We start from the raw sequence: 9927 nt of genomic DNA, 5'->3' as shown, positions 1-9927 counted from the left end.
CCTACCCACCCCACTCGATCCCAGCCCTCCCCCGTCAATCCCAGTCACGGAGCCCCTGCCCATATCCACTGGATCCCTGCTGCGGAGCACCTACACGCCCTGTTTGATCCCTGCCCACGCCACTCGATCCCTGCCCTCCCCCCTCGATCCCCCCCCCCCCCCCCCGCCCCCCCCCCCCCCCCCCCCATGTTACCACAGACGCCACGATCCCGGCCTAGCAACCGCCCCGTCCCGCCCCCAGCTCCCCGCCCGGCTCCGACGCCATCGGTGCGCGCCGCGGCGGCGCCATGGCGGAGGTGCGGGTGAAGCCGGAGGCGCCCGACCCGGTGGACATCGAGAGCCGGTGAGCGGGGCCGCAGGGCCGGGAAGAGCGACCCGGGGGCCGCAGCTCTTCTGCCTCCCGTCGTTCGGTTTCTAAAGCTGCCTGGTCGCTGCTTGCGCTCTGTCACTTTCCGCCCGGGGCTTAGAGCAGCGCAAAAAAACAACGTGGAGCGAAGTTTGGTTTCTCCAGGACTTGCTGAAGCGCATTGGCACGACCAAGAAGCACTTCATCGCTATTTTATCCATGAGCTCTTCTCTTCTTGCCCTTCCATCCCGACCCCGACCTTTCGGATGCAGGATGATGCGGTTTTTAACCTCGCTTTTCTCCCTCCCGCAGGATAATCGAGCTGTGCCACCAGTTCCCTCACGGCATCACCGACCAGGTCATCCAGAATGACATGCCGCACATGGAAGCCCAGCAGCGAGCCATGGCCATCAACAGGCTGCTCTCCATGGTGGGTCCCACGGAGCCCCCCCTGTTACTTCAGGCACCCTGTGCCACTCCTACAGACGGGCTGCGTGGTGGCTGCCGGCTGGGCAGGGCTTGGGTAGAATTAGTGGTGTTTGATGTCGTTTATGGTTACCACAGCCTCTTTTTGGTTGCTGTAACCACTTAGGGTCTCCATAACCAATTAAATATACCTCAAAATTTAGTTTCCACTCTGTAATAGAAGGTTAATGTGTGTATATTTACTTGTCTGTATAGGTTAGGAAGCTGAGAAGTAACACGTTAGTCTTTTGATGCATGCAGAATCCTTTGCTCTTCCTCCCCATGTATTACTTTCTGTATTTACTATGTAAAACAGCATGTGATACAGTGCTCCTGTGTGTAACAGTCAAGTAGTTACCGAGGTTTAGCAGGGGGTTAGCTACAGCAATAACAAGGCCTGGTAGGGAGTGAACTAGCTAGAGATGAAGAGATGAAAGAATGGATGTTAGCCTATGGTCTTACATGTGAAGCTCTTCACCAGCCCCCTCACAAAATCCCAAGATTGTGGATTACTCTGATAATAAGCAGGTGAAACGTCTGAGGATTTTTTTTTTGCATCTTCTAGAAATTTCCTACATCTTGCTTGGCATTTCCCTTTATATTATCAGCACTCAGCCTAAGATAAGAGTGAGGATCGCAGTCAACTTCTTCTGCCACATGTTCGGGAGTAGATAGGAGCTGTTGAGTTATGGTTTAGGGTGGTATGAACTTCAGTATTAGCTAAATGTGTGTGGTCTTTAAAGATCAGGAGTCCTTTCAGCTCCTTAGCTGCTGCTCCATAAGCATGTGCTGTCAGGAAATAGATCAGACGGAGTGATGCAGTGGGGAGAGCACTGTTGAAAAGAGGGACAGTTCTTTTCTCAGAAGGAGGGGTGTTGGAAATTACCCAAACTGAGTAAGGAACTAATGCTGTTACAAACTGAGTAAGGAACTAATGCTGTTACAAACTGAGTAAGGAACTAATGCTGTTATATGTATGTTCTTGAAATTGTCTAATTGCTTGCCTCTTTCTCCAGAAGAGGAAATAGGAATCTGCCTGGCAGGACATATCTTTTGTGTGTGAGAGATGCCAGTAATTTTCAGTCCTGGCTGTCAGTTTTCCAGTGATCTCTACTTAAGCAAAAAAACAAAACATAACTAAAACAAAAAACCCTAACCAACCAAAAAAAACAACAACCTTTGCTACTAGAAATTAGAACTGTATTCAGTACAATACAGTTAGATAATAACTGTAAATAATTTAGAACTGAATTCAGTAGAACTCTAACTTGATTTCCGGATGGCCATGCGATTGTTTTGTTGGGAAGCAAGAGAAATGTATACAAAAACTTGGTGCTCCTTGTACAACAGTGAAAGTTAGGAGAAACAACAGAAAGTGCATAGATATTGTGGGAAGAGGCTGGAGGTGTCTCTCTTCTTCTTTTTTGTTATTTTTTTTTATTTTTCTTTTTTTTCTGATAGCTAATGATAAATGGATACTCATAGGGAAGAAATAGCCTCAACAGTATTGTTGTGTCCATCAGATAGAAATGTTAAATTTCCTTAATTTCCTTTTTTTTTTTTTTTTACACAGAAGTCTTTTTTTCATTTATAAGTTAAGGAGAATTTTTGCCACATTCTAAAACAAGCTGTTTGAAGGAGAGTAAATGTGCTGTGTCTATTTCTCATAGGGGCAACTGGACCTCCTCAGGAGCAATGCAGGTCTCCTGTATAGAATCAAAGAGTCTCAAAACGCAAGGTAAGCCTCGCACTCGTTGAATAAATGTTTGAACACAATTCTGATGCTTGTGCCTCATTGCTGAGAAGCCACCAAGCAATTTAACATGGATTCTGTAACAGGAATATTACAGAACTTAAGTGTACCCTCCTAAAACAAGTATTTAACTCCCCTGAGCCGAACCTGGAAACTTTTAGTGGTTTGTACTGAACAGAGGCTATTACGGAACTCCCGCTGTAATTTGCTAGTAGAGTTCCTGAACTGTCAAAGTGATCTGTGTGAACAGATGTTTATGCTGGGTGAAATCCAGCTAAAGTTTGACCATACCATCTGCAACTGTGGTTGTGTGCTCTTCCTCATTGCTTGTGTTCCATGATCAGTGCTCACATTTATAGAGGTTCCAGGAGACCACTTGATCTGCTGTTCATACTCTTTAGTTGATTTATTAAAATGCACCTTCAAGCCATGTTTTGTGATGACTATGTAAATATGAGAAAGAAGCACCAGACAATTCTAGAAAGAAGTATCCTTCAAAATTATCCTCAACGCAGGCATCTCAACCTCTCTTTACAATGCGTTAGAAAAAGATTAATGAACTAAGGTTTTCTCAGCCCAGTGAAAAGTTGTGTTTTAGAGGTGGGAGCACTCTACTATCCCTTTGTAGACATTTCTTCCAGAGACAGATTATTCAAATTATGTTCTGTGGGTGTTTGACCTGCCACAGTTGTGTTAGTATGTGGCTTTGAATTCCCCATTGTTACGACAAGTTTGAGTGACTCCTGCTTACTCATGTTTCTTTTCAAACTGGGTACTTACCTCTTTACTGTGGCTTCTCACTGGCAAACTTGGATGGATTGTGTAGATTCTTTCTTTGTGCATTGTGTTTTTTTTTTATAGTATTTGTCTTCAGTTTAAAACTTTCAAATTTTGGGCCTTTTAAAAATCCTGATGTCTGTTCTACTTTACAGTAAAATGAAAGGCTCTGACAATCAAGAGAAACTGGTTTACCAAATCATAGAAGATGCAGGCAACAAAGGTAGTTCTAATAAATTATAACCGTAAATGGTACTAACTCTGTTTATGGAACTGTTCCTGTCCAAACTTTTTAAAAGTTTGTCCAGACAATACTAATAAAAAACCTAGAGTGCCCTTAACAAGTCTGTAGCTAACATTCCCCTTTAAAAGCAAAGAAAGACACATTTTTCTATTAAAATAACCTCTCCTAGCTGTTTTTTGGGGGCCTCTTTCAGAATATGAATTATGACTTATTTATGGGACTGAAACTGAGGCAATCTGTGCAGAACACTTACTAATTAAAAGAAAACATGCTATCTATATTGGGTTTAACAGCTGTACTGCCAGCAGAAACTAGTACTATGTAACTATGCACATAGTAACTATGCTTTCTTAGCAGTCTTTGCACGCTCTGTTTTAGAGATGGCAGGTAGAACTGGCTGTAGTTTCTGTTGTTGTTGAAGGAAATACTAGTTACCTAAAAAAATGCAAGAATGTTTATTTGATGTATTCATGTTAGCAGTCAAATGGGGTCTGCGTTTAAGAGCTCTCAGAGGAGGAGTAAAGGGCAGAAGGACAGTTTGGTGGCTGTGGCATGTGTGTTCTGTTTTGTCAGTTGATTTTTGTTCCATCCTCTTCTAACTGTTCCTTTTTGCTGGGAGTCATAGGATCAGGAATGCATCCTATGGTTGCCAAGCAAGTCAAGCAATGCAGTGTTGTGATTTTTGGTTTGTGAGTACTTGCAGAAACAAGTGGCTGCTTCTTGTAATTAATTTCTGTTCATTTCTCTGGTTTTAAACAGGTATTTGGAGCAGGGACATTAGATACAAAAGTAATCTGCCTTTAACGGAGATCAACAAGATACTGAAAAACTTGGAGAGCAAGAAACTAATTAAAGCAGTTAAATCCGTGGCAGTGAGTAGTTTGTGACTTTTTTTAACTATTTCAAATGTTAGCTATGTGTTTGAACAGGGGACTGGGAGCAGAGAAGCCTTTGTTCTGCCACTCACTTGGTCACTGACTGTTGGACTCTCCACCTTTAGAATGAATGTTTGAGGTGTGCCAGATATGAGAGGCCATAATATTTGCTAAATATTCAGCATGCTACTAACAAAATGATTAATAATCTAAATAAATAATAAATACATCAAGTTCCTGTAAATATACTCTTCTTCTGCCCTCCTTTGCCAGTGGAGGATAATTAGGTTAAAAATTAAACTCGGAGATCATCTTCGGTGATGTTTGAATTTTGTGTGCATTGTTAGTAGGATTGTCTCTTCTAATGGTATGTTACGAAACGATGAGGACGCTAAATGTATGAATCTTCTCTTTATGTCCATGTTATCTAGGACTCAAACACATTAGTGATAGCGTGAGTCAGCTGGATTTCTGTGCCCTAGATTTTAGGTGTAGTAAACTATTTCTTCTGCAGATATTTTCTTAAATCTTCCTTTCTTATGGGTTAAGAGCTGCGCTCTTTTCTCTAACAGGCATCCAAAAAGAAGGTGTATATGCTATATAACCTGCAGCCTGACCGGTCAGTGACTGGTGGGGCTTGGTACAGTGACCAAGACTTCGAGTCTGAATTTGTGGAGGTGTTAAATCAACAATGTTTTAAATTTCTACAGAGTAAGGTGAGTGCCACTGCTAAACCAATCTTCCATTTGTATTGTGCAAGTAATTCTTTTATTTATAAAACCAGTGATGGACAAGGCTTAAGTTTGCCATTGTGTTTTCTGTTACCCATTGTTACAACTGGATCAGCAAAACTGTGCTGCGTTTTTGTTTGTCACAGCAAGTGTGATGATACTGCATTTTAATAATGCATATTGTTGCACCCTTTACAGGGAGTGAAACCTTCTACCTCCAAACTCCAATGACAAACTAGGCAGCAAAGGACACAGGAGCAAACAAAACAGCATTTTTTTTTTCCCTTCAGGGCTGCTCATTTCTGAGAGGCTAAAGGCACTAGACAGGCAGCTGTGCCTGGAAGACAATTTTGTCTAGTCTTAACTGCAGAATCCTGTTCTCCACTGAACAAGTCCTAGGCAGATTGCAGCATTTCTGTTAAATAAACGAACAAGGTGATAGGTAGAGCAGAAACTTTTCATTCTGTCAACAAAACACCAAATGCTGATATTCTTTCATATCAATCTAAATTACCCTGCAATTTTACACCAAATGACATAAAATTTACCTTTGGATGTGCACTGCATTATCTCACCTACATCAATCTTGAGGGCATAACTTTAAGGACTAAATAGAAAACATGTCCCAGAAAAGGTTTGCAATCTAACTTTCATTTTTCAGTCTGCCTGAAACTGAACTGTGAAGGGGGCTGTTGTCGATGAGTACTGATTAAAACTCATCCTTGTTTTTTTCCCTCAGGCAGAAGCAGCTCGAGAGAGCAAACAGAACCCCATGATACAGAGGAACAGCTCATTTGCGTCATCCCATGAGGTGTGGAAATACATCTGTGAACTGGGTATCAGTAAGGTCGGAACAGATTTGTATTACTTCTCTCAAAATTGTTAATACGTGGCTAGGTACAGGAGTTAGGTCCTGCAAGTCTGGTAAGGGGCTGATAAGTACCCTGCAGTTACTGAAGTGGGGGTGGCTGTTGCTGCTCTGTTGCTTTTTGAGGAGTGTCAATGGTGCTGTATGGGATTACAGGATAGTTTGTACATGTAGGTTTTCAAAGATGTATAAACGTTAGTGTTCGCATCCTTGCAGATGGAAACTGGAATCAGTTTTCATTTCATAAACTCACCTGGGATACATTTTATAATTTCTTTCCAGTTTCCCTTTGCACTTCAAACAGTTTTAGAAGGACAAAACAACAGTGCCGTTACTGGTCACCATTGACAGACGTATCTTCAGTACTTTTTGACTTTTTCTTCTTCCACAACTGTTTTGCTGTAAAGCTGGAAACGTACCATGCTAGGATGATGTAGATACTTGAGGTGCGTAGGAAAATCCTTTTTGGCCAATCAAGACTAGTGTAATCCAAAGGTGCCTGGGAGGAAGGACGTGTTTGTTTAACTTTTTGTATCTGCACAACCCCATAAAGTGCCCAGTAAGAACTGTGTCTTCATCTGGGTTAGGTTAGAACTCCAAGGATTTGGAGTTGTTAGAGAGTTTACTCTCGTTTCCTCCTTGCAGGACATATTGGCACATCTTTTCTGTATTTATTTTACAAATTGTTTCTTAGGTAGAGTTGTCAATGGAAGACATTGAAACCATTTTAAATACGCTAATATATGATGGAAAAGTGGAGATGACAATTATTGCTGCAAAGGAAGGGACGGTAGGCAGCGTTGATGGACAGATGAAGTTGTACAGAGCTGTCAGTCCTCTCATACAACCTACCGGATTAGTCAGGACACCGTGCGGACTCTGCCCGGTAAGTAACAAAGTCTGTATGTGAATATGTGGGTGCATGCAAATTTTGGATACAGCCTTTTAAATGGCCAGCCAGCATAAATCAGGGTTATGCCTGTGAGTGATTCTTGTGGATTTCTAAGCCAACTGTGCTCATGAGTATCATTTAGCATCTTAATGTAAGAGGCATAGACTTTAGTTTGGACCAGGATGCCTACTTACAAGCTGTCTCTTTCCTTTACTGTATGCAACAGGGTGCTTTCAAGTCCAGCCTGTTCCAAAATAAAACTTCTTATCTGATCCCAAGTTTTTCACCTATTTATATTTTAACAAGCTAACTTCTGTTTAGCTTTTGGTGTTTTCTGCATGGATCCTGAACTGATACGTGAGTGAAGCTTGCCAGGCATGTTTGTTTGCATCATTTACTACCATGGGGTCTGTTCTGCTTTGCTACACTCACATTATTCTTCTTCAGAGCTGGTGTTGGACTTCCTACACTTTGTCCTGTGGTAGACTACTGTTTTTCTACTGGGAAAGGAGCAGAAAACATAAGACCATGCTACTTCAGTTCAGTCGTGCTTGCTGTACATAACTACTTTGACACAGGGCTTTCTTTCCCAGGTTTTTGATGATTGCCATGAAGGTGGTGAGATTTCTCCATCAAACTGTATTTATATGACAGAGTGGCTAGAGTTCTAAGGTGAAAGAAAAACTGTAAACTGGATTCATTCCATATAGCCAAGGTGACAAAGCAGCTTGTTTTTTTAGAAGTGGACTTCCAAATTTGTGAACAACATCAAGACAACTTCAAGTTCCTTTGTTTTTCAAGTAAACATAAGGCAGCAACACATCAGTTCTGTGTCCTGTGAGTGGGCTGAAACTCAAACCAGGACTGAAGATCAAGGCTGAAGTGAAAACAGATCCATTCTTGTATAAAAATGTGTGTGACTTGAAAAATGTCATAGAACTGGGTGGTGACGTGACACTTTCAAGGATTGTGTTGAGTACCCTGCCAACATTTGCTTTAAATGAGAGAAAATAAGTCATCAGCCGATCAGAAAAACTTGCTGGTGAGTGTTGCCAAGAATGAGATCCCAAACTTTGCGATCAGATTAATGCTGCAGATGGGAGCTTAAGTCCTAAAGCTGACACTTTTTTCCCCATGATAGCTACCGTCTAATTGGAGGCTAAAGATCTAATGTGGGAAAGATCCTAAATATGTTAAATAGAACTCACTGATTCTTTACCATCTTCCTTACCTGCTAATTTATCATTAAAACGCTGTTGGATTTTTCTTACGTATTTTTGTGCTTCATTTTCTCTGCTGCTGTCGTCATCTGGTGATGTATCTGTACTTATTCCTTCATCTGATGGCTAGAGGATCATCTAATCTGTGTTGCTGTATTCTGGCAGCTGCATTATGTACACACACATCAGCTGAAATTTTGATTGTAAGTATTCTGTAAAGATGTGTTTTCCAGAAGAGAAACAGTTCCTCTGGTCTGAAACTACAGGTACAGGGAAAACTTTTACAGACTGTCTGAATGCCCTCAGGGTTGCAAAAGATGCCAGTGACAGCTGTTTGTACATAAATACGCCCCCTGGCCTTGGTTTGTGATCTGAGAAAGGCATGATACTGGCATATCATCAAAAAGCATGAGCTGCTCTTCCTGTGATGTGGAGCCAGTTTGTGTTTCTTGTAAGCATAGCCTCTCTGGCTCCTCTGTGCATCTCTGGACTGATGAATTGGCAATAACTTATAAATTGTGTTGTAATAAGCCTATTGCCCTTGATGGTGGCCCAAGGCATGCTGGAACGTGGATGTGTTCTTTGAGGAAACTAGACACAGCTCTACAGATACCTGGCAGCATTAGAGATGTGATACTCTTTGGAAATGTGGCTTCAAATCCTGCTTTGGAAGTAAACAGACTTTTTGTACCAACTGTTATGCTAATTAGTTACATCACCTCTTCCTTCATCTGTAATCGAGCAACATCTTGAGAAGTCATCCCCTTTTCTGTAAGTTAAAGTACTGTGCATATATGGTACAGCCAGCTCTCTGCCAGCCAGAATAACCAGAGGGCTGGGATGAAGTACTCGTGGGCAGGGCACTGTAGAAAAGTGAAGTTGTGGGGAGAGCCCGGTCCCAGTACAACTTGTTTCCTATGGCTCAGCCTTGCTGGATGTCTGCACAACCACTCAGTATCTTTGTGTTAGCCTCACGGTGCTGGGAAATGATTAGTGGGGTTGAGCACAACAGTGGACCTGTTGCATCTAGCTATTTTTCAGAACTCTGTCTGAAGATGAGCCCTCCTGGACGCTTTGTTGGGAGGGCAACAGTCAAGCACCTTTGCTTACAATGTGGACTGTGGACAGAAAGCTAATGCCGGTAGGTATAGTGCAAGGAATAAAATACGTATTTCCTGTCCCACAAAGGGAAGGTGTATATACAGAGGCAGCCAGGCATGCTGTCTTAGACTGGAGCAGACAACTAGGATGACAAGCTGGCACATCTGGGGAATGGCTTTGGTGTTAGCTAGTGTGAATGCCCACGGCTGTCTCTTTTTGTCTCTTGCTTGATGAGACAGGGATGCACCCCTTTATCTACAGAGGCTGAAGTGTTGTCAAAAAAGAGATGTGGGGGTGAAATTATTATGTGTTTGTTTTTTCTCTGCTGCCTTTAACCCCTCAGCACATGAAGCCTGAGAAAAATGCTGCTAACTTCACTGAAAGGAGTCTTCACATAAAAGACTTGGCATAAAGGATGCTTCAGACATCCTTTATATGGCCAAAGATAGTTTGGCTGAGGTGTGGGCCTGGGATTGCCTTTGTCCTCCTGCTTTCAAAGATGACCTAAGACAACAGGGTGCGCATCCTGCTGCTGCAGAGATAACACAAATTGTTTGTGCTCTGCTTCAGCTAGAAGATAGCTTTCAGGGAAACAACACATCCTTATCATGCAAGTGTGTCACTTTGTCGTGTGACCATATTCACTGGCAATAAG

At 42.3% G+C, this 9927-nt stretch overlaps 1 protein-coding gene and 1 long non-coding RNA gene across 3 annotated transcripts in view; both read left to right on the top strand.

Annotated features, from left to right (window-relative positions):
* Positions 1-9927, top strand: part of LOC118165182 — a 452777-nt gene that overhangs the window by 232419 nt on the left and 210431 nt on the right. The window lies entirely within an intron of this gene.
* POLR3F (RNA polymerase III subunit F) lies at positions 210-8865 on the top strand. Its single transcript, XM_035323112.1, has 9 exons — positions 210-343; positions 659-776; positions 2482-2549; positions 3497-3564; positions 4345-4457; positions 5033-5176; positions 5931-6038; positions 6754-6945; positions 7545-8865. Exons 1-9 carry the CDS (start codon positions 288-290, stop codon positions 7620-7622), a joined length of 945 nt encoding a protein of 314 aa, XP_035179003.1. The 5' UTR covers positions 210-287; the 3' UTR covers positions 7623-8865.

Source organism: Oxyura jamaicensis, chromosome 3 (genome assembly GCF_011077185.1).
Source record: "Oxyura jamaicensis isolate SHBP4307 breed ruddy duck chromosome 3, BPBGC_Ojam_1.0, whole genome shotgun sequence".
NCBI lineage: Eukaryota > Metazoa > Chordata > Aves > Anseriformes > Anatidae > Oxyura > Oxyura jamaicensis.
This window is presented reverse-complemented; position numbering and strand designations above follow the sequence as displayed.

Bases quoted from the DNA above. Each gene is read 5' to 3' on its own strand.
- POLR3F (XM_035323112.1), top strand. From the start codon at position 288: ATGGCGGAGGTGCGGGTGAAGCCGGAGGCGCCCGACCCGGTGGACATC. The intron at 2,550-3,496 runs GTAAGCCTCGCA...TCTACTTTACAG, and splicing joins AAAGAGTCTCAAAACGCAAG to TAAAATGAAAGGCTCTGACA. The intron at 4,458-5,032 runs GTGAGTAGTTTG...TTTCTCTAACAG, and splicing joins AAGCAGTTAAATCCGTGGCA to GCATCCAAAAAGAAGGTGTA.